The sequence below is a fragment of the Terrapene carolina genome, unplaced genomic scaffold (assembly GCF_002925995.2).
Source record: "Terrapene carolina triunguis isolate 2854851 unplaced genomic scaffold, T_m_triunguis-2.0 Scaffold16, whole genome shotgun sequence".
Lineage (NCBI taxonomy): Eukaryota > Metazoa > Chordata > Testudines > Emydidae > Terrapene > Terrapene triunguis.
In genome coordinates, this window is record NW_020664367.1 from 958,095 (window position 1) to 982,881 (window position 24,787).

At 39.7% G+C, this 24,787-nt stretch overlaps 1 protein-coding gene across 4 annotated transcripts in view; it reads left to right on the forward strand.

The window, feature by feature from the left end:
• The window catches only part of RCBTB2 (RCC1 and BTB domain containing protein 2), a 70,235-nt gene that overhangs the window by 1,475 nt on the left and 43,973 nt on the right, over positions 1-24,787 (forward strand). For 3 of the 4 annotated variants that reach the window (XR_003369770.2, XM_026651605.2, XM_026650850.2), the window contains exons 2-6: positions 9,020-9,086; positions 19,542-19,700; positions 19,934-20,084; positions 21,181-21,347; positions 22,234-22,392. Coding sequence is in view for 3 of the 4 variants with exons in the window: in XM_026651605.2 (XP_026507390.1) it covers positions 9,045-9,086; positions 19,542-19,700; positions 19,934-20,084; positions 21,181-21,347; positions 22,234-22,392 (678 nt within the window). In the remaining variant the exon portion in view is untranslated. Of the gene's footprint in view, positions 1-2,326; positions 2,418-5,187; positions 5,280-9,019; positions 9,087-19,541; positions 19,701-19,933; positions 20,085-21,180; positions 21,348-22,233; positions 22,393-24,787 lie in introns of those variants that run through there. The other variant, XM_026651195.2, reaches the window with a different exon arrangement.

Sequence of the window (24,787 nt, forward strand, 5' to 3'; positions counted from 1 at the left end):
TATCTCAGAGTCCAGGATCAGAGACGGGGAAAACAGGAATTGCCATAGGTTGCCGACCCCTGCCATACTGCATCAGATCCATGGTCCATGCAGTCCATCTGCCTCTGACACTGGCCAGTACTAGATACTTCAGGAAAATATTAACAAAATCCTCAAATGGGCAATTATGGAATAATTTACACATGGGGAAACCCTCTTCTTATCCCCTTGCTTAGATTCTGGCCTGTGCCCTGAAGCATGAGACTGTCAACTGTTTTGCACAAACAAAATGAATCCTTACGATTGTAATTCTGTTATCTCTAAAAACGTCCAATCCTGCTAAGCTCTTGGCGTCAGATGCTCCAGCTAGATTCTGACATTTCACATCTTGATAAAGAGGAGTAGAGTAAATGCCATCCATTGAAGGGAGTAAGCACAAACACTGCTGACTTCAATGGTGTTGTAGTAGTATAGCACACAGAATGTAGGTAGTACTTCAGTTACTTATTGGTCACACAGTGAACTGTAGTAAATAAATAGTATTGTTAGCACCTCAAATGCCCTACCCAGTCCTATGGCTCTTATGGTTGCCTAACTCCCACTGAAGTCATTGTGGGTTTTGCATGCATAAAGGCATCAGGATCAGGACCTGTGCTAATATAGATTTGTCCAATAAATATCTAGTAAGACAACTTTAAATCATTAAACAAAAAGGAATTCAGATTTGAGGTGATCCACCCATTGAGTCTAGATTTTGCAGGGCTCAGACATTTGGAATTAAAGTATTGACAGACCATATGAGAACTGACATGCCCTGATACAAAGGGGTAAATGCAATCTTCAGAACATTGCAGAGACCTGAAATACTCTTTTACCGAAATACCGGTATTCCTAAAAATCTATTTTCCTCTGGACCAATGGCAATTTAAATGTGAAGTTTGAAGCATGGCATCTGGAGTTAAAACAGCCATGTTCTTGAAAACAAAGGTCCTGATAGTGCAGGGAGCTGCACGTTAGCAGACACTTATGACCATGCAGAGCCTCACTGAATGCTTCTAAAGACTGAAAGCCTGGAGAGTACTTCTGTTTATATTAATTTGAAATAACATTAAAGCAAAAGAGGACTGAATTTTTCTTTTTAATTTTCAAATAGGAGCAAATATTAATATTGAATTGATACTTTACAATTAATTAAAAAAATAAAAGTTTAACATTTATTAATTAACCCAGCTTGCTACTAAGATTATATGATAAAAACAATATAGTTGTTTGCATTTTCAAGTGGTAGAACCAGGAAGATAAACATATTTAAAAAAAGAAGAAAAAAATGAAGCAGCATAAAACAGCTGCCAACTGGGGAAAAAAATTGCCAGTGGGGGAAAAACATGCCTAAATTAATTAAAGCCATGAAATAGAATGGGAGAGTCAATATACAGTTAAATTCCAACAAGTCAAATCCTTTATATTGTGCTGCAAATTTACACAGTGCTTAGCAGTAGGTAAGGTGTACTAAAGCAAAAACAGAATAACTACCCCAAAGATCAGTATTATTATAGTTCTGTTTCATTGCAGAGTGGATTACAGGGTGATGAGGAAGAGGATGTTTTGAAATTAACCAACAGTGGAGTCGGAACTGGCTTCTCAAGTTGGGCCTCTAAAAAATTTTCAGCATTAGCCACATAAAAATAAACAGTACTTTCTCTTAAGATCAAATGCATTAGAGCTGAGTACAGGAACAATATTGTTACGTTATTTTCCCAAAAGGCAGATCTTATATTAATAAATTATTTATTTTTATTTTGTGACATTTAAGAAAGATCTGGATAAATAAGATTCCTGGACTAATCATAACCCTTTTTCTCACTGCTTGGCTTACTCACTAATTATCTGAAAATGACCCCATTGTAACCCCAAAATATTCTCTTACATATTAAAATCATTCTTGCATTCAACTCTCACCATCTGAAACACTGCCTTCAAAAAGAATGTTTACTCTTGTAGAAAGAGATTGTGATATTTTAATTTGAATTTTGTAACTTTTAGCAATATGAGATTTGTCTAATTGTAATTTTCCAGACCTTCAGATAGTTACCTGCAATTGTCTGTGGATCTGCTTGCTCAGACAGACCCACAATTTCTATATAAGCTTTGTTACTATTTTCAATAGCTTCTGTCCTCTGTACATTTATTTTGCCTTTTTTACATTATTCATCTTCTACTTGGTAGTGATTAATTGATTATCTTTTTCTTCTAGTTTTTTCTAAAGCTTCATATTTATTACTAAATGTATCTTTAATTTTTACCACAATCAAGTAGGTGAAAATCTATTACTTAATGGATTATTTCATTTGACTAGAGGTGGTTGAAGAATAGAAAAAAACATTCTACACTCTGAATATAAATAACTTGCCTCATCTCAGTTTCTGCTACCCATACATGTAAGTCAAGTAATGAAAATCAGTTTATTTAAATCACCTCTCTGACTTTTACTCTTTCTTTTAAGAGTTCTCTCTTTTTTTAAAGCAACATTATTTCTTCTGGCCTTAAATGTAGCACCACAAACTGACATTTCTTTGTAAACCATAAAAGGAGGGAAAGAACAAAAAAAGGATTGTTCACAACATTGAGTTTTAAAATCTTATTCTTAGCTCTCTTCCTGTCTTGTTGTTTCTTGGGTTCAAAATATTAGTAGCCTCTAACATCTTCAAACCATTTCTAATATGTTTGTGATATTTCTAACATGCCTATCATAGCAGTATCTAAGGGTATGTCTACGCTTGGAGCTAGCTAGGATTGTGGTTCCCAGCTTGCATAGACATATGTGCACTAGCTCTCATTGAGCTAGCATGCTAAAATTAGGCTAGCTCCCTGGATATGTGACCACAGGGTCCCGAGAGTGGGGGTTTCACTCAGGCCGGCTAGCCCATGCCACCACTCACCGCTGCCTGCTCTACTGCAGCTACACTACTATTTTTAGTGTGCTAGCATGTCTACACAAGCTGGGAATCGCACCACTAGCTCCAAGTGTAGACGTAGCCTATATGGTAAAACAAAGATAGCACTGAGCATGCCTTTAAGGGCAATATTTTGACAGTCTTCCTTGTTCCTGGTATGCATGTGTATTTTCTTTTGTTTGTTCTTTTCAGTGTGTCTCTCTTTCTCTCCCCTCCTTCCCCCCCTTCTTTCAGTTTCCCTAGCTACTGGTTCATCCTGGGAAAAGGTGTTTTCAGATAGGTGAGTCTTGCAATAAGTTGCAGGTTCAGGACCTATACCTACATTGACTTCAGTGGATCTGTTCACAGGGATCAGCCCACATAATCAATAGTAGGATCAGGGCCTTACATTTGAATACAGTCAGGATTGGGCTCCATCTGATCTCTGACAAGATATTCTGCAGCTGAAGTCTTGCCTCTGGAAAAAATAGATTGTGCCCCTAAACCTGTCTTATCCTGGGCCATTCTAATTGTAGCATCCCTATAGCGTGTAGCTGTCTTGCAAGGTAAAGGATGGATATGTGGTATTTGAAGTATCTTAGATGTAGCCTGTAAACTGCCTTTAAAATTAATCTGGAAAGGGACAACCAGCCAGTGGAGATTGTGAATTAGTGGTTCCTTGCCACTGATCCAGTCTATGTCCAGGAGCAGTAAGGAATTCAAAAAGACCCCATGGCTTTGTACTTTCTTGACGGATGATGTTTGGATGATCTCAATCAAAGGTGAGATCACTGTTCCAGTAAGTTTGTCACATTTCCCCCCTCTTTCTAGTAACATCACTTCCATCTTATCAAGATTCAGTTTGAGCTAGCTGCTCTTCAACCAATTGCTTATTTCTTCCAGGCTCTGGAACATCTTGGTAATGGAAAATGTCATGTCAGTGGAAAAGCAAATGAAGAGCTGTGTGTTGTCAGCTTATTGTTGACATTGGAGTCCTGGCATTTCACTATCTCCTCAAGTGTTATCATGTTGTATGTTGAAGAAGCAAGATAATATTGAAAAGGGAACCCCAAAATGAGTGGTCTAGGAAAGAAGGAGCCCCTCATTCTCTGTGATATGATCAATAGGAATGAATGAATGAAGCCACCCGAGTACTATTCTATCTCCTCCTGCCATGTCCTTTATATAAGCTAGCAGCACTTCATGATCAAAGAATGCATAGAAATCAAGAAGTATTGGAGTAGAGGTTTGGCCCCTCTTTAAGGACATTGGTAGGCCATTAATTATGGCTTTTTCCTCATACTTCTCTTTCCCCCAACTCTCAACCAATGGTTATAGGCCCTATATAAAGAAACTGCAATCTTGTATGTTTTAGGAACCATCCATAGAGACACCTGGGTGTGATCAGTGGGATTCACAAACACTCCAAACAAGTGGGAGGAAAGACTAAACTGTATATCAAAAAATTCTGCTCACAAGGAACACACATAGAGGGATAATTTATAGAAATTACATTACAAATAGAAATTAGCTCAATGGACCTGATCAAATATGTATAGTAAAATGCTGTTCTATGCTCCCAATTGAAACTACCTTGTACTTGGGTCCCCAAACTCAATCTTATCTGTTGTGTAGAAGGCCCATAAGTAACTTGTCTAAGGCCACATGGTGAGTCAAGGACAGACCCAAGATTAGAACGTAGGAATTCCCAGCCCTAAGATCAATCCACAAGAACATGCTGGCTCTGGTATTATACATTGTAGTTGGGTTCCAGATAGGAGTGTTTATGTGAGAGACTAAAATATATTATATAAATACATCTTTTTGTATATGTGTTTCTATTAAAATAAAATGCTGGTGTGTTCACTTAAGAACTGAGTCTTTAGAATAAAGTTTGCTGTTTCCTGCTTCCAGCCCCCGTGTTCTACATAATTTATTGGGAAAACTGAAAGTTAAATTGTGACTAGATCTTAAACCATAGATCATTTTTCCCTGCATCTTTAGGCATTCTCTTATGTTGGTTATTTTTAACGTAACAAAAACTAGTATGCAAACAAACGTCGTCTGTTTTAAAGTAAGGGATCTCAATTATTTTATGCATATTTTAAGATTTGGTAGATGAGGATCTCTGATAACATCTCGGCAACAGCTAAAATTGTATTTTCCTGCTGTAACTGTGGTTCTTGAATATTTATTATTTATATATATATTTTAATGTGATTAAAGTATTTTTTCTTCTCTGCCTTATTTTGAGTATTTAGTATTTATTTTTCAGTAACAGTAATCTTGCTCAGGTAATTTGACTTCCTAAGAATACACAAGACGTGGTTACAGATGGATCATCAGTAGTACTTTAAAAATATACAGGTAAAATAATTTTTGACCAAAGTGGTGGCTCCATGTTACACTTTTTTTAAAGGACTCAAGTGAAACGGTTACACTGGAATATAATATTTTAGAAAGAACACCTTTTATGCAAATATCTAGAGACCAGGGTGTATTTTTTTCACTAAACTTTTGTAAAGGGATTCTGATAAAGGAACAATCCCTTTGTAGTTGGGGGAACCTAAGGCACTCCAGGAGGGCTCTGTGCAGGGGCTTGCTGAACAGCTTGCAGAATTTGTCCCCAGAGTAAAACTTCCTCACAGATATTTAGGGTAAATATTTTTTTTCTGCATGGTGGGGAGGAGTTAGTGTACTCCTTTTTCCTGGAGATGAGTTGAAAGGTGTTCTACCTCGCTGATCTTCTCTTAAAGATGAAGAAGACGGGGGAGTGGAGAATCTCTTTCCGCCACTGAATTAGAATAATGGTAATTGAAATGGATCATCCTAAAGTATGTGGACCTTTACTAATGAATAGAAATGAATTTGAAGACCAAAGCGCCATGCTTTGTTCTAAACATAATCAAATTACAATATTCCAATCCAGTTGATGAATAGCATTGATTTATAGGTTTCAGTTCAATCAGAACAAAGGCTGAGGGGATATTATTGTTCTGTATAAATACATCAGGATGGCAAACACCAAGGGGGGAGAAGAGCTGTTTAAATTACAGGGCAATGTTGGCACAGGAACAAATGGGCATAAGCTGTCCATGAATAAATTTAGTGTGGAAATTAGAAGAAGGGTTCTAACCATTAAAGAAGTAAGGTTCTGAAATAGCCTTTCAATAGGAATAATGAGGGTAAACAACCTAACTAGTTTTAAGATTGAGTTTGGTAAGATTATATGACAGGATTGCCTGTGAAAGCAAAGGTCTGGACTTGATGACCCAGGAGGTCTCTTCCAGTCCTATGTTCTTAACCTTTCCAAAATGTAGAGTTCCATATTCACACTTAAATTAGAAAATATGATCCATAATTCATGACTGTACTCTTAGGAAACCTGGCAGTAGTATAAATTTACTGTATTCTAGGGAAGCCCTAAATGTCTCCTGTGGGACATATGCCAGGGTTGCTAAGAAGAGTTGGAAGACCGAAAGGCTAAATACTACATAAGGTCCAGAATTAGCAAGTTACTCTAAGCATCTGAGTAGTCCCATTGGATTCAATGTGACTACTTGCATGCTTAAAGTTAGGCACGTTCTTAAGTTAAATGTTCACATACGTGGCACCCTTCACAAACATAACGTACTATTATTTGTTTGTGCATTGGCAGCACACACAGTTTCTAATCAGGATAGATGCCCTGTTGTGTTAGGTGATATACAAACACAGTGGAAAATCCAGCAGACAAGCATAAAGTTAACTGCTTTTGTTTTACCCTATTATGATTGGAAAAAGGAGAGAGGGGGAGATGAGATGAGGCTAAAGTGGAAATAATAGGGTATCCTATGGAACATAGGATGAAAGTCACATTGGGCAAATGAAGATAAAATCTTAATATATGTAAAAAGCAACAGATGTTCACCTCTCTCTATCAGTGTTATAGAGGGTGAACAATTTATGATGTCAAGTATGAGAGGGGTAGCCGTGTTAGTCTGAATCTGTAAAAAGCAACAGAGGGTCCTGTGGCACCTTTAAGACTAACAGAAGTATTGGGAGCATAAGCTGCTTCTGTAGTTGGATAGCCATTCATAGTCTTTGTTTAATCCTGATCTGATGGTGTCAAATTTGCAAATGAACTGGAGCTCAGCAGTTTCTCTTTGGAGTCTGGTCCTGAAGCTTTTTTGCTGTAAGATGGCTACCTTTACATCTGCTATTGTGTGGCCAGGGAGGTTGAAGTGTTCTCCTACAGGGTTTTGTATATTGCCATTCCTGATATCTGACTTGTGTCCATTTATCCTCTTGCGTAGTGACTGTCCAGTTTGGCCAATGTACATAGCAGAGGGGCATTGCTGGCACATAATGGCATATATAACATTGGTGGACGTGCAGGTGAATGAGCCGGTGATGTTGTAGCTGATCTGGTTAGGTCCTGTGATGGTGAAAGAGAGACACTTCTGTTAGTCTTAAAGGTGCCACAGGACCCTCTGTTGCTTTTTACAGATTCAGACTAACACGGCTACCCCTCTGATTCTTAACATATGTTTAATCTCATTATGTTTGAGATGTTAAATGCATAAAATCAAGAAATTCAAAATGATAGTTTCCAAAGTAGGGGTAATTCATTCATTTTACATATACAGCATTTGTATTGCTGTTAAATGTATGTACATGTAATATGGCTAAGCAATAGTTATTGTGCCATTTTAATTTTATTTGGGATTTGTTGTTCTGGAGAGCATAGAAGGAAGCATTTTTTACCTCTATATAATTCGATTCCATACACACTTCAAATGTATATCTTTGGCTTGTGTATTAGTGTACAGATTTTGAAATTTAGAAGTATGTATGTCTAACAGAAAGGTAGCTAGCTCTCTAGAGCTTCTTTTGATGCCTTTAAGGTGTAGTACTCACCTAAAAAGTGATTATGTAAAAGTGGCACCTTATTGCTCAGCAGATCTACTCCCTATCTTTATTCAGAATTCTATTGACTTTTTGTAGTGGAAAAAGTAAGATTGTTATTACTGTCTGCCCTGCAGAATCAGTACACCTTTGAGAAAATGAAATAGATTATTTTTTGGCTTGTTCAATAAATAATTTTTAACACAGTTTCAATAGCGTGGCCATCTGTACAACCTCACTAAGGGCAAGAGGGTTGCATATATGTAGTTAAGGGAAGAATTTAAGGATAGTGGTGTTGTACTAGTTTATCTGAAGGCAGCATTCGATCTGTACAATCTGTTCTTATTGTTGATGCAAGAGTTGGAAAGCACATAACTTGACATTCGGATACCAGGCTGAGTTTGCAGAGCTGTCGATTTTCCTTGTAAACAGAGAAAATTTTAAGGGAATCATTAAACAATAAAATCCGAAACCCAAAAAGCCATTTTATATCTGTAAAGTCACTTATCAGAGGAGAGCTGTAGGGAACAGTATCTGAGGGGGTTATGCTACACAGGGCATGATATGTGCAATAAATCTTTTTTACATCATCATATCTTTGTTTCCAGGTCAGCTTTATTCAGCTTTAGAAAAGCACATAACTATCACTTTAAGCATTTGTATTAGCCAAGTTTTAAATTCATTCTTTCTATTAGAGTGCATAAAGGACCTAGAAAATTACTTTAAGCATTAAATACACTTTTTCCTTCCCATTCCGAGTCAGATACTTGAAAAACAGATTACAATTTTACTATTCCCCCCCCCCTCCCCCAAAATCACCATTGGGCTAAAAACTAGCCTGAGAATATTCAACTCAACTCATTGGAAAGTTATCTTTAGCCAATTTCAGGCAGTTTTGAAAAAAATTTCAGTGGGAGAGCAGCAGGCCCTGGGCCCCACAGGGGCCCCCACGAGACTATAGTATTCTATAGTATTGCAACTTTTTTTTATGGAAGGGGCCCCCAAAATTGCTTTGCTCCAGGCCCCCTGAATCCTCTGGGCAGCCCTGCAGCAGGCCAGAGTCCCTCTTCATAATTTTACAGACCAAATGCCAAGAAGTTTGTCCTGTCCTTGATCTCCTTCTTAACACACACGTTTTAGTTGAACTAAAACACTTAAAATGTAGATAATTCCATAAGATATAGTCACGAGGAATATTAACGAAAATTATTTCTCTGCAGGTCGGTGGTACAGGATCAAGTCCATATGGAGGCTGAATCTCCTGTTTCCCATGGAGTCACTGGCAAGGTCAGAGTTGAGCATCACAACAGAATATCAGTTTGTTTTGTGCATGTCATGGTACATTACTTGTAGATAAAGAAGTTTAGTTGGCTGCATTATAGTAGTGCTTTAATAAAGGTTATGAGAGAATCACAAGACCAAGAATTTAGATAAGCAGCATTTCTCTCACAAGTGTTAATGTTCTTATCTGACTCAAGGGAACGTTAAACAGCGGAGCCAGCCATTTTTTCATCCTAGGAGTGTAAAACTGAATAAAACACTTAATTCAAGTTTGGGAGCATAATAGTGAATTTTTAAAATTAACTATCCTAGAAAGAAAACTGGGCTAGCCAGTTTCTGTATAGGCTGTTAAGATCAGATGGTTTGAAGAAGTATTGAATGATCCAAGCCTGCACTGGTTGTGGAGCAGTGAATATGAAAACTATATTCACAAAGATAAAATCTCCCTTAGTGTTTGGACTTGCTTGCAATTTTGGTCTTTAGACTCCTCAACAGCACAGTGGGTGGGCAGTCAGAAAGTCCTTCCGCTAATATCTTCTTCGAGTACTGTACCTATAAGTTCTCAACGTCAGGTGTGCATGTGACCAATGCGTCTTTGATTGGAGATTTTTGGTAGAAATGCTCATACGGCCTGCACATGTGCCCTACACAACCACATGCCCTGTACCCAAGATATATAGAGCTGCTTGAGCAACCTCCCCATCCCCCAGTTCCTTCTCATCACTTTGTCCTAGGATGGAACATTTAGCACGCCTGCTTCTATCATTCAAAAGTTAGCTTCTGCCTTTAAGTTTAGTTAGTACAGTTATTTACTTTTATACTTTTTATATGCTTCATTTTGTGTGAGGGGCTTGTTTTATACTTCTGATCATTTAACCTTACCCAATCATCACCATAACATCGGATGTATTTCTTTTGGACTGGAGAAGGTGTTGCATTTAGGGGGACACACCATTCAGGGCAAATGGCCTGCCCAAGAAGCACTTTTACACATCAATCTTTTGGAGCTGCGGGCAGGCAGGAATGCTTGTGTTCACTTCCTCCCATTAATCAGGGGGAAAATCCGTGAAGGTCATGACAGACAACATAGTCTCCATGTTCTCCATCGCCTGTCAGGGAAGGGGGGAAGATCCTTTTCTCTTTTGTAACAAAACAATAAAGCTATGGAACTGGTGTATAGCCAATCATACCCTCATTTCAGCCACTTACTTTTCAGGTGTACGAAACACCATGGATGACAATCTTAGCAAGCACTTCTTCCAAGATTACAAATAGGGGTTGGACTCTCAGATTCTTAGTCACATATTACTGACCTCAGGGTTTCTTGCGGGTTTCTTTGTCACCATCACCAACAGGAAGTGCAAACAATTCTGCTTGAACAGAGGGTTGAGCCTCCATTCACTTGAGATGCCTTCTTTGTTCCATGAATTAAGGGTCTTTTGTATGCGTTTCCTCCAACATATTTAGTCCTCAAATTGGTAAACAAGATCAAGCAAGATAAAGCCAAGACCACATTAGTGGTTCCAAAGTGGCCCAGACAGGTCTGAAACCCTTACTTGATTCTCTTTGCTGTCTCTCCGCTGTTTATTCTTCCGTCCATTGCCCACCTGCTCTCTCAGATCTCTGGTCATACTCTCCATTCCAATCTGGGAGTTCTTCATATCAAGGCTTGGCTACTCAATCCTTCTCAGGAATAGACTCTTCCTGTTCTGCAGAGGTATCACAGGTGTTATTAAACATCAGGAAAGTGTCTACACAAAGTACTTACCTTCAGAATGGAAGAGATTTCAACAGTAGTGTGTCCGACAACAATTTTCACCCATTAATTCTTCCCTCTCTGCTAACCTTATCTATCTGTTGGAATTATAAAAATCAGGATTATCTGTGAGTTCCATCAGGGTTCACTGGTGACTCTAAAGGCCTTTCGTTCCTCTGTTGAGGGATTCTCAGTGTATGCTCATCCAAGGGACTGAGAAACCTTTTTTCTTACATTATGTTGGCCAGTCCAGTATAGGATTTAAACTTGATAATTAACTGTCTTATGAAACCCCCTCTGAACCAATGGCCACTTATTCCCTTCTTCACCTGTTCATGAAAATGACCTTTTTGGTGACCATCTCTTCCCCCCAGAAGAGTTGGGGGCTTTAATCGCAGATACAGGCAGTCCTCGACTTTATGACCTTCGAGTTATGACGAATGGCACTTATGATGTTTATAAATTGTCATCATGTTTTGATTTTACAGTGTCGGTTTCGACTTTACAATGGTCGATGTGACATTGTTCCTATGGGAAATTCGAGTTACGATGTTTTCGACTTATGACGCGATATTCAGGAACCAATTGTGTCGTAAGTCCGAGGATTGCCTGTACTCCTTTTACTCTATTCTTCAAGGACAAAGTTTGACTACGACTACATCCTAAGTTCCTTTCTAACGTGACTTCTGAATTTCACATCCACCAAGTCATTCATCTCCCAAGTTATTTTCCCGAACCCACACCAGTTTAAGGAAGATCCTCCCTTCAACACTTTGGACAATAGGAGGGTTTTATCTGGACAGAATCAAACCACGTGGAAAGTCTCCCTGACTATTTGTTTTGATTGTGAACAGATCCAAAGGGTCCACAGTCTCCACCAGAGTCTCTGGAGGTGGCTCTCAGAATGTATCCTCATATTTAACCTCCTCCTAGGGTGTTAGCTCATTCTACAAGATCTCTGTCTACATCTGTGGTGTTACTTAAACAGGTTCCTGTTCTTGAGATTTGCAAGGCTATGACCTGGACTTCTGTACATACCTTTTCCAAACATCATGTGGTGGTTCATTTTTCTAGATCAGATGCTGTTGTGAGCAGTGCAGTTTTGTCTTCAGTATTAGACTCAGCTCTGAAGTTCCCCCCTTCTGATGAGAATACTGCTCTGAAGTCACCTGAAGTGGAGCACCCATAGGAACACTAATTGAAGGAGGAGAGACTACTCATCTTGTGCAGTAATTGGAGTTCTTTGAGTTGTGTGTTCCTATGGGTGCTCTACTACCTGCCGTCCTTCTCTGCTTCGGAGTTTCCTTTGCGGGACTTTGCGATAGAGAAGAAACTAAGGCCGGTTCATCTGCACAGCCCTGTATATCCTCACTATGGGACACACGGATGTGTAGGACAAATGCAGGGGCCAAATGGGCACTGATATCAAAAATCTCCCATGAACGGTGCATGGGGCACATGTGCACCTGAAGTGGAGCACCCATAAGGACACACATCTGAAATAACTCCAGTTTACTGTACAAGGTGACTAACCTCTCCTACCTGAATACTTGAGAAGGACCATTACACACTATCAGAAAAACACATAATGTTAAAAGAGTGGATTATCTTAAATGGAGTTATTAGATTGATTGTTGGGCCAGGGGTTCATACAACCTTTCAGACTTTTTGGAGAAAATTAGATGGGGAGTATGGAAGGTAAGGAGATGAAAAATTTAAAATAAGGGAGCCACAGATATCATCTCAGTCCCTTACTGGGTCGAATATATCTGTTAATTCCTAAGACAGACTTCTAATTAATTCATGGGTGTTAGTAAGTTGTATTAAAGCATCTTTATTTTTATATTTTACAAGGATTTTAATATAACAATATTTTTATTGAGCAATTTTGTTAATGCTTTTTTTTTCATTGTTTCCTATAATGTATGATTTTTAGTTTTGTAAGTAATGTTAAAGAAATGCTGTAATTTTCATTACTTTTTATATAAGGGTATCTATGAGTGCCTCTAGACTAGGGATGTTACTGAAGAGAAAACCATACCATTACTTGTTCTGACCCATCAGCTGGGCGGATAGGAGAGAACTGAAATACAGACTCTAAATCTTTAAGAAACCAGCGTCTGTTTTCGAGAAAGCCAGGAAATTTATGCAGAAGGAGATAAACCTTGGCTGTCCTTTAGAATTTCAGGCTACATCATATCAGCAAATGCAGCTTGGAGAACAGTCGGTGACATTGTGAAAAGCAGTCACTTTAAGAGTCTGTGATATTTAAAAAAAAACAAAACAAAACAAAAAAACTGCACATCAACCAAATATTGACATTGAAATATTACCATTCTGACCTAATTGGACAAACATTTCATTGGTTTTGTGTCCATAAACAAATGTTAAACAGTACCAAACAAGGAATGCAGAGAACTGAAGGCATTTGGCCAATGTGTTTATTTACAGAGGCATTCAATATTATTTTGACTTACTGTTCAGTGAATGTCTTTAGGTAAGGTGCATTGAAAAATAAATAAGTCTTTTAATCAGTTCTTCTTTGAGTAGATGCATACATGTATTCCAAGTAGGTGTGTGCGTGTGCCAGAGGTGGAGATTTTTGCCTAGCGGTACCCATAGAGGGGCAGTGCTTTTGCCTCATGCCTGTAGTCCCTCCCCTGGCTAGATGAGGTGGCGCTGCCCCGAGTCCCCTCAGTTCCTTCTCACTGCCTGTCGGCTGTAGTTTTGTAAGTAATGTTAAAGAAATGCTGTAATTTTCATTACTTTTTATATAAGGGTATCTTTGAGTGCCTCTAGACTAGGGATGTTACTGAAGAGAGCTCTCTGTGGTTGTTGTGTCACAATCTTGCAATTTATCTTCTAAGCCTAGTATTATTGAACATAGTTAATAGTCAGTAGTGTTAGAGTAAAAGTTATAGAATATAGCATAGTGGTAATAGTAGTTCTCCCCTGGGATGCAAGCATTGCACTTTGTGTGAATTAGCGATTCCCAACAGTGACCTCACATGCAGTGCTTGCTCTGCCTTAGCAAAGCCAAGTTTAAAGAGTGCTGTTCGATCTGTGGGTCATTCAAAAAGAGGACTCAGGTGACACAGGACTTTTGCCTGAAGCAGCACCTGATTGAACAGGCCATGAAACCTGGCCCATTACTGAGGACTTCCTTAGGCTGCAGATTGCCCTCAGGCTTGGCAAGTGCTGCTGCTTCCCGTTCTGGGGCACGGGCTTTTCTGAAGAAGTGCAGGAGTTGTTCTCCGCCGTCAGCACCAAAGAAGAGGTCGCATATGATGGATTGTGCTCCAACTCCCGAGGTGACTCTTCTGGTGCCAGCTCTGGTGCATGGGATGGCATGGGTGCCTCTGACCCTCCCTAGGTAGAGGGTAGGGAGAGCAGATACCCTGTACTGTCAACTCTGGTTCCGGCCTCTGAGTGTCCATTGAGTCTGGTGCCAATGGGAAGAATGCCGGTAGCGACAGTGTCAGTAAATTTGGCGTAACAGGCTAAGGTGGACTTCCTCTGCCTTTCAGTCCCGAAATTTGATTGAGGTTCAGACACTATTTCAGTAGGAAAGTCTTGGTGGAGAGTTGTTTGTGTTTGCAAGTTTAAACAACAAATTTGTTATGAGGTCATTGGCTTGTGCTAAATGGCAGGATTTTATCCTTATTCAGAAGACTTTTTTTATACTTACATGTGGCAATCTAAATGATAAATAAATTCATATAGATTATATATTTAGTGATCTGAAGCAGTGTTGAAACAGATACATCTAAAACCACAAAGGAGGAAGATAACGAAGCCTTTGTTATTTCAGATGCCTGAAAATAAATTTGGATATTTTTCAAGCGCAAGAGTGTTCTTGGGTAGACTTTTAAAGGAGTTTTTCTTTTTTCATCAGTAGATTTGGTAATGTAATGGGGATTATGAATTTTAAAAAGTTTTTAATATCTTGTAGTATATGATTGGGGAGTTATATGAAGAACAGGTTTGAAATGCTTGTTTTACAATGAATATTTATTAATAATTGTGGGTTTTTTAAAATATCTATTATTAAATCCTTTCCCTTTCCTACCTCCTCTTAATAAAGGACTGACTGCTATTTTAATCTCTCTGATGGACTAATTTGTATGAAGTACATATTACTTTAAAACATTTTGTTTGACTATTTTAGAATTGTTGGCTTAAAATGAAATCTATTTAAATTCTCTCCTTTAAAAACTAATACATAAAAATAAGAAACAAGAGGTGAAATCCTCACTCTTTTTTGCCATTTACTTTAGTGGGGCTAGGCTATTACTTAAGGTTTCATTGTTTACCACAGATTGTAACTAACATCCAGATTAGACTAAACTGAAAAAGTAGGTCTTTACAAATATTGCAGAAATGTCATAGCTAAGAATTTGAAATAAATAAATAGTTTGTTTTGATCAGGGTTGATTTGATTTAAATCAAATTGATTTAAATCATGATTCAAATTGATTTAAATCACTAGTCAGGAAGACTCGATTTAATCATGGATTTTTACATTAAAGTGCATTCTTGTTGGTTGTTATAACCTTAATATTCTTCGCAACTCAGAGATAGATGTAGGCTTCATTTTTAGAAGGTACACACTATACATTTTTAAAGTGATTTATTTTGAAAACTTTTCAGATTAGTTTTACACTATATCAGAAAATGAATGATTGTTTGGTTATTTCATTTACCAAAGGTAATTGAAGGAGATAGTTTACCTCCCAATGACTTCATAAATATCTCCAATTCAATAGGTTAATCATTAATATTTGGAGGATTTTCTTGCCATGCTGTATTAGGAGGAGAACATCACCAGACAGGCATTTAAATTGTTTTATTTAACTAAAACAACATTGTTATGTATTCTGGATTTTTTTCTTCAACAGCAAACGTATAATATTTTAACAAAACAAGCATATGAATTTTTGAATTTAGTTAAACAGTCAATTTTTTTTAAATCAGGTTTGTTTTTGTTAAAAACAATTTTAACTAAAATAGTTGAATGAAATATTAAAAAAAAAATTAAATCAACTGTGTCAGCCAGGTCAACACGAGAAACTTAAAATATTGGCTTCTGCAGCTAACTCAGTCATCTTCACCTTCATTTTCCTGTTTGTTCATAATCTGGAAAAGAAAAACAAGCTTTCCTGCTTTTTCAGGTCCCAAATGATTTCTCAGTTTGGAATGAATTAGTCCAAAGGAAGAAAATATTCTTTCTACACTGGCAGAAGAAGCTACTGCTGTTAAAAGTGAGATTATCACTTCAACGGTCTCTGAATCCAAGTGCTTAAGTGACTTCCACCAGTTCACTGGTGTGACTTTCTTTAAAACATCATCAGCAAACATATATTTCTTGAATGGTTCTCATTCCTAAACTGGGTCTCTTTTACGGCCTGTTGCCATTATAGGTTTGCCCTTGTAGTGAGAGAATGGTATGGTAGATCTCAAATCAATGAAGGCTACACTCAGAAAGACCTGAAGACTTCTGGAATATGCTGCTCAAACAGTTTCACTTTTGTCCCTTCCTTCTCACATTTATCTCCAGACTTCTTCTCCTTGTCCAGATCTATTCCACCCCCAACAATCTTCTATTCATTGAACTTTTTGAAACTTTGCACTTTCAGAGAGAGGTAAGGGATTTACTCTGTGTACACAAATTTACAGAGGGACAATAGGGTTGAGGTCTGTTATTATTTCTCACCTCTATACATTATTTATTTATTTTAAAAATGTTTTGCTGTTAACAAGCATGTTATCTCTGGAGACACAAATCCACAGTTTGAGAGCTGCAAAACTAAGCATTTCTGATGGTATCTTCTAGATCAGAGGTGGGCAAACTACGGCCCGCGGGCCACATCCGGCCCGTGGGACCCTCCTGCCCGGCCCCTGAGCTCCTGGCCCAGGAGGCTACCCCAGGCCCCTCCCCTGCTGTTCCCCCTCCCCTACAGCCTCAGCTAACTCCGTCGCTGGTGCAATGCTCTGGGCGGCGGGGCTGCGAGCTTCTGGGGCAGTGCAGCTGCAGAGCCCAGCCTGACCCGGTGCTCTTTGCTACGCTGTGGCGATGGCGTGGCTTGCTCCCACCAGGTGGCATGGCTGAAGGGGGCAGGGGAGTTCGGGGTAGTGGTCAGGGGGTGGGAGTGTGGATAGGGGTCGGGGCGGTCAGAGGGCAGGGAACAGGGGGGTTGAATGGGGGCAGGGATCCGGGGGGGGCAGTCAGGAATGAGAGGAGGGGTTGGATGGGGGGGGCAGTCAGGGGCAGGGGTTCCCGGGCCAGTCAGGGGACAGGGAGAAGGGATGGTTGGATGGGGCAGGGATTCCGGGGGGGCAGTCAGGAATGAGAGGGGGGGTTGGATAGGCCGGTGGGGGGCAGGCAGAGGTTCTGGGGGCGGTCAGGGTGCAGGGGGTGTGTGGATGGGGCAGTCAGAGAACGGGGGGGGTTGGATGGGGCAGGAGTCCCAGGGAGGGGCAAATGGGGGGGTCCCTTCATACAATTTCCAAAACCTGATGTGGCCCTCAGGCCAAAAAGTTTGCCCGCCCCTGTTCTAGACTGAGCAATGAGTCCCATTGGGTAGATAGAAAGATTATCCTAAATAATCTGTACAGAAGCCCCGGGAAGCCCATAAAATTGGGTCCCTATTCCATGAACTATTGGAACTCATTTACAAAACTTCTCTTAAACATAACATGAATATATTGTCTCATACTACAGAATTATAATTTATAATCCCTATTCCATGATGAGATATCTTTGAGCTATAATGTATCTTAATTAAAACTATCTTGAGATAGGTTTTTTCCTCAAAAAGCATTTTATGAAAAAAATCCGATTTAAATAAAAAAAATCGGATTTTTTTTATTTTTATTTTTTTTTAAATAATTGATTTTTATCCACCCTGGTTTTCATTTAGAGATCTATTGGGGGGCTGGTTCATCCTCCATCACAGGATAGGGCAGTCCAAAAGACTAACTTCTGTCCTTGTTGCAGTGGCCTGTAGGGGCCATTGCGCTGGTATAGAATTGCCAGGGTGTAGGATCACGCAGTCACTCCCCCATCCATGCAGAATACTCCCAGAGCCTCAGCAGGTGATACAGTCTCCTATGTGTGTGGGGGGGTGTAAAGTTGGCTCTCTGGCTCCTGCACAGAGCCGACTGTGCACATGTATTCCCCGTGGAGAGGGGCAGGGGAAACCCTTTATGGGTCCTATGCACTAGCTGGAACAAAGGGGCCACAAGCCATGGGTGAATTCTCCTATTCAGTAGCATATACTGCATATAGTTTCACTTTAATGGAGTTTTTCAAGCGCTTATGATCATTATTTAGACCTTCATTTAGCAAGGCACTTAAGCATGTGCTTAGCTTTCATGACGAATAGCTGCATTGACTACAGTTGGGCTATTGTCATGCCTCTATCTAGACATATTCTTAAGTGTCTTACTGAATAGTGGCTGCTAACAAACATTGTTCTTAGTGCTGTACAGCCATTGGAAAGAAAGCTAGATCCTGCAAACTCTTACTAACAGGTGTAGTCCCACTGAAGTAAGACTTAGGCTCCAAAGCCCATTGAAATCAATGAATGTCTTTCCATTGACTTCAGTGGGTTTTGGATCAGAATCTAAGGCTACATCTTCACTACAGAGGGGGGTCGATTTAAGATACGCAAATTCAGCTACGCGAATAGCGTAGCTGAATTCGACGTATCGCAGCCGACTTACCCCGCTGTAGGGACGGCGGCAAAATCGACCTCTGCGGCTTCCCGTCGACGGCGCTTACTCCCACCTTCGCTGGTGGAGTAAGAGCGTCGATTCGGGGATCGATTGTCGCGTCCCGATGGGACGCGATAAATCGATCCCCGAGAGATCGATTTCTACCCGCCGATTCAGGCGGGTAGGGTAGACCTAGCCTAAATGTTTGTGGAATAAGGGCCTAAATTAGTCGTAGGTAATACAGTTCAACCATGCATAACATATTGAAAGGGAAAACCATTAATTATGTTCATCATAGTCCAAGAAACAGACCATTGAACTTAAGCTGCACAAACTACGTCCATAAAAATAACTTCTTGTTCCCTCTTGGAAGCAAGGGAATTTAATTTCGGAAATATAAATTTTGGAAAACTAGAGACAGAACTGATTGTCTCAGTATGTCTACACATTATTTGGTGCTTTTCTCTATTTTTTCTTTTGTTCTTTATCATGGTGTGTATGGATTCTTTTTTAATCACTGTCCGTCCAGAACCTACTTTTGAAATAAGATGTTGTTTTGTGCTTGGGCAAGAAAGTAATACCCTTTCTTATCTACTGTTTAATTTTTCCTAAGGCCTGGTCTACACTAACACCCCAATTCGATCTAAGGTACGCAACTTCAGCTACGTGAATAACGTAGCTGAAGTCGACATACCTTAGTTCGAACTTACCGCGGTTCAGACGCAGTCCATACGCGGCAGGCAGGCTCCCCCGTCGACTCCGCGGTACTCCTCTCGCTGAGCTGGAGTACCGCAGTCGACGGCGAGCACTTCCGGGATCGATTTATCGCGTCCAGACCAGACGCGATAAATCGAACCCGGAAGTTCGATTGCCAGCCGTCGAACTACCGCGGTAGTGTAGACCTGGCCTTAGATTTAGCCCTTTCATTGAACAAGGTTGAACATTTTCCTTTTTTCTAAATATCTGATATCTCTTTTTAATCTCAGCAGGTGATACATGCTACTTTCTTATCAGCCCTGAAGATGTTGGATGTTGGAAAATGGCCAATTTTTGCTCTCTGCTCTCAAGAAGAACTGAAGTTAATTCGTCAAGCCTGTGTATTTGGCAGTGCTGGTAATGAAGTGTTGTATGCAACTGAAAATGATGAGGTAATTATCAGAGAAAGTGTATATTAATGGAATATTATTTGGTAAGTATTTGATTCATTATTAATTCAGGATAGATTAGCAGTGAAGCCAGAATTATGATAATAGACCCTGGAGAAGTATCATACATTAATTATTGAATAAAGAAAGTTTAGGATGGATTATTTTAATTTAAATGGTAAATGTTACAGTAGTAATAAAGAACTTGCTACATTAACAATAATATTTTATAACAGGTGTTTGTGCTTGGCACCAACTGCAGTGGCTGTTTGGGAACAGGCGACATTCAGAGCACTATTGAACCACAGAGATTAGATACTTTATGTGGCAAAAAGATAGCCTGTCTGAGCTATGGAAGTGGTCCCCATGTTGTTGTTACTACTGCAGGTAATGTGTGGTGAGAATATTGTATTTTTAAAATGCGTGCCTTCTTCAGTTGGCCTGATTATTTGTGAGAGACCTGAGTTGTGAGAGTGAAATGGACAATCCTGTTTCTTAGACTGATATAGTATTAGTGAAAATGCAAAGGTATAGATTCTGTGGAAGGATTAATAATTATTCTCTAGTTCATATCAAAATAGATATCTGATGAAGTGGTACATCAAACATTTGTTTAACCTTTCTGATAGGATGCTATGGCTCCTAAAACACTTCAAAATATACTTTTCAAGGATACAAAGTGGAGATGGCATATTTCAAGAATACTACTACTACTAATAATTAATATATTATTAATTAGTATTTATTAATAAATAATGACAGTGTCATCTGAGGAACTCAAAGTACTTTACAAAGAATGGAAAGTATCATTATTCTGGTTTTGATGAGAAAACCAAGGCACAGAGACAAATTACTTGACCAGGGCCAGAAGTGGCAGAGCTAGGAATAGAATTCAGGTCTCATCTGACTCCCATTCCTATGTCCTCTCGTCTGGACCACACTATCTCCTATCACTTTTTTTTAATGTGATTCTCTTGGTATTCCCCTTTTAGACATTTATTGAACACTGGGGGAATAATAGCATTCTTGTGTACAGGGGACTAATAGCCTAAGGGGCATATAAATACTTAGGCTTGGTCTACACTTACCCCCCAAGTCGAAGTAAGGTACGCAAATTCAGCTACGTGAATAACGTAGCTGAATTCGACATACCTTACTTCGAACTTACCGCGGTTCAGACGCGGTCCACACGCGGCAGGCAGGCTCCCCGTCGACTCCGCGGTACTCCTCTCGTTGAGCTGGAGTACCGCAGTCGACGGGGATCACTTCCTGGTTCGATTTATCGCGTCCAGACCAGACGCGATAAATCGAACTCGGAACTTCCATCCCCAGCCGCCGAACTAGCGCGGCAGTGTAGACCAGCCCTTAGATAGGAAGTGTGCACCATTGTTGAACTTGACTTTTTCATTTTCTGTCATCTTGTGATGCATCGTCATTAGATAAGTAGATGTTTTAAAGTTGATTTTTCACACTTTTATTATAGAAGGAGAAGTGTACACATGGGGCCATAATGCTTATAGTCAACTGGGCAATGGTACAACAAATCATGGTTTAGTTCCCTGTCAAGTCTCTACTAACTTGGTAAACAAGAAAGTAATTGAAGTCGCCTGTGGCTCCCACCATTCCATGGTGTTAACATCTGATGGAGAGGTGAGAATAGCATAAATCTGCATAAACTGCCTTTTCCTTTATATGGAATTTATATAGGATGCTGGAAACAGAAAAACATACAATACCTAGCACAATGGGACCTGGCCTGGCTGTCCTCTAGGTGCTGCTGTGATATAAGTATTTAATAATAATGGGAAGATCTGAGGTTTATCAATGTTTGTCCACCTACAATTGCAGGAAGTTGCTTATGGGATAGCTGATCCTAATGAAAGAACAGCACTTGGTATTGCAAAGGCTGGCTAAAAATATCTGTGACCTCTCCCATTATGCCCTGCTGTGAAAAATTTGTTCACACCATTAAATTTGGCAGTAAATTAAACTCTGTGCATATGTGGAAGGATCACCATAGTTAAATATGTAAACCCATTGAGGTACAAAGTATTGTTCTGTTACACTCTGAGATATTGTTGGTGTCCAATTACTTGTCCTATTTTGTTTTCTTTCAGTAACTCTGTAGACAAAGAATCACAAGTATACCTATTTTGTTTTCTTCCAGTTACTCTGTAGACAAAGAATCACAAGTATACTTATTTTGTTTTCTTCCAGTAACTCTGTAGACAAAGAATCACAAGTATACCCCACAGGATGCATAATCTTTGATAGTAGGGAGGGATTTCTTCTTGTTTTTTTAACTAGTCGAGCATTAGAAATTAGAGTTGAAAGGAGTGACAGATTTCTGGAAGAAAATAAAAAAGGAAACAAACATTTCTGTGTCTTTCCTAGATGCACAGAAAATAATTGCTGTAGTCCTGTAATCCACATATGTTTAGAATGTATTTTTTTAATATGTGCAGTTTATATAACTTATTACTTTAATCAAATATCCATGTTACAGTCTTATCTGTTAATGACTCTTTTATAACAGGTGTATGCATGGGGTTATAATAATTCAGGACAGGTTGGATCTGGTTCAACAGCTAATCAGCCAATTCCTCGAAGAGTTACCAGCTGCCTACAAAATAAGATAGCTGTTAATATAGCTTGTGGACAGATGTGCTCAATGGCTGTTGTAGAAAATGGGGAGGTAAGAATGTTCTTAAAGTTAAAGTATTTTTTCTGACTGAATTTTATTTTATTCAGCATTATTGGCTACAAATTGTTGATCGTATCTACCTTTGCAAGCACTATCACAGTTAAAACTGCTGAGAAAAGTAATATTAATCTGTAACTTCCAAAATCTGGTAATCTGTACTGTTATAAGAAAGTTTTCATCAGAAATTGTCCCACTTGTTCCCACTGTCCCCACCACATATATAAACATATCATCTGAGAGATACTTTACCCAAATTAGCTAAATTTACCCCTTTCAGAACAAATCTCTGCAGTAAACGGAAAAGAATTAATTTAAAATTAATTAATTACATTCTTTTAAGAATAAATATTTGAACCCAACATTAATTTTTGAGATTCTAATCCAATGGTTCCCTAACTTTTTTTAACTAAGGTGACCCACCAGCTGTATTTTGTCTTTTTTTGCAATCCACCATTATATATGTGTATATATATAATGCACCCTCCGCCTGCACCGCAACCCTAAAACTGGTGTGCAGGAGAAGCCGCAGGGAATATGGGGGTTGGAAAGTAAGCCTGCAATGGTGGCTCCTGTCCCACAGGGCTGGGCATGACTCCTCACTCCCGAAACATGGGGTCTCAGCGCCACTCAGGTTTGGTCTGGCCACCTATCCATCGTGACAGAGGGGTGGCTTGGCCTAATTTGAGTGAGTGACACTGCAAACCGTGTGCTAGGGTGCAACCCTTGGAGCTGTTTAAAGAAACTGATAGACTTAGTGCCTGGACAGGTTTATTTCCTGGAGGCATTTCTGCTGTTACCTTTCATAATTTCCCATTTCAACTATTCAGATAATAAACATTCTGCTAGTAAGTCAGCATACACCAGTCAGAAATCCATACAGAGTCATCTGATAACCATCCAGCATATTTTCTATCTTAAGAACCTGTGCGGCTGAGCTTTCATATGGCTCTTCTTTCCCGTTACTCCCTGTTGCTTGTACACTTGAGACCTAGTGCTCCCACTTATACCATTCAGTTACTAGAGAGTGTGTATAATGTCCCTTTGTCATTCAAGTGGTTGGTTGCTTCCTCACCTGGAGGTGTTACAAGAAGCAATTCTTTGGGCCATAGGGAGAAATATATCACGACTGGATCCTTGTGAAGCAACTCTCAACCATGTGCTGCTTTTAACAGCAGAAGAATCAGGCGAGGGAGAGTTTTTCAAACCTCTGCCATTGCCAGATTCTTTTCTCTGTCCCACCTCCCCATAGGTTTTCCCCCCACCTGCCCGGGGACTTCAACAGCCTAACCCCTGCTTCTTTGGAGGAAGGGGGAGGAGCATTGTTCCCCCCACCCTACGGGGGTGGCCTAATGTTCCCCACAGGCTGAATCAAGGTGAACAAAATTCCTTCTCCCACTTTGCTCAGGGTCTATTACATTTTTACAGACCATCAGGCAGTCAATGATTGCAGGAAAAAGTCTCCCCTCCTTCCTGGCAACAGTTACCTTTGTCATCTCCCAAACAGATGTCTTACACCCTACTTGGGCATTTCCCATCCTAGGGTGGATGTCATAGTTTTTGCAGTACACCACAGCTGCCACAGTGTCCCTACTTTTGGATGGAAATACTGCATTCACCATGCTCTGTACTTCCCCTGAGTGCCTGGTAATAGTAGGCAGAGAGCTTATTTCCCTGATCTAGGTTTTAGGACCTAGAGAATTCCACTTCAAGTCAGTAGGTCTTATCAATCCTGCTGCTCAGGTATTTGTTTGCCTACACTGAGAAAGTAACTTGATTCCTCTTGGATGCGGATCGCGGAGATCCATCCCTGTCAGCTATCCCATTAGCATTTTGGCTAACACAATCTCTTGTGTTACTCCTCATTCTTTTTGCTGATACAGACTAACACGGCTACCACTCTAAAACAATCTCTTGCCACTCTGGGACTAACAGAGGAGACCTGCTTTATCTTTTCTGCTTTGAAACCACAATATCATTCCCCAAAAGCAAAGAATATGGAATATGTTACAATATACCTGCAACCAGCATCCCAGACTCTTCCTGGGTCTGTACAGAAATCTTTATGTAGAGTGAAGGCTTTTATACCAGGAACTTGAACCCACATTACACATCCTGGCAGCGTTTCATGTGTTTCACAACATGGGGCTTAACTGTCATCTTAGTTCTAAGAACGATGAGTACGTGTCGCACCTTAGAGACTAACAAATTTATTTGAGCATAAGCTTTCGTGGGCTAAGACTAACACGGCTACCACTCTGAAACCTATCACTATCTTAGTTCTAGTATCTCTCCATCTAGTGAATGTCTCCCCATTGATTACCTGTGACGGGTTGGATCACAGAAACCCCCTTGGGAGCTGCCACCTGATGTGCCAAGACTACCCCTG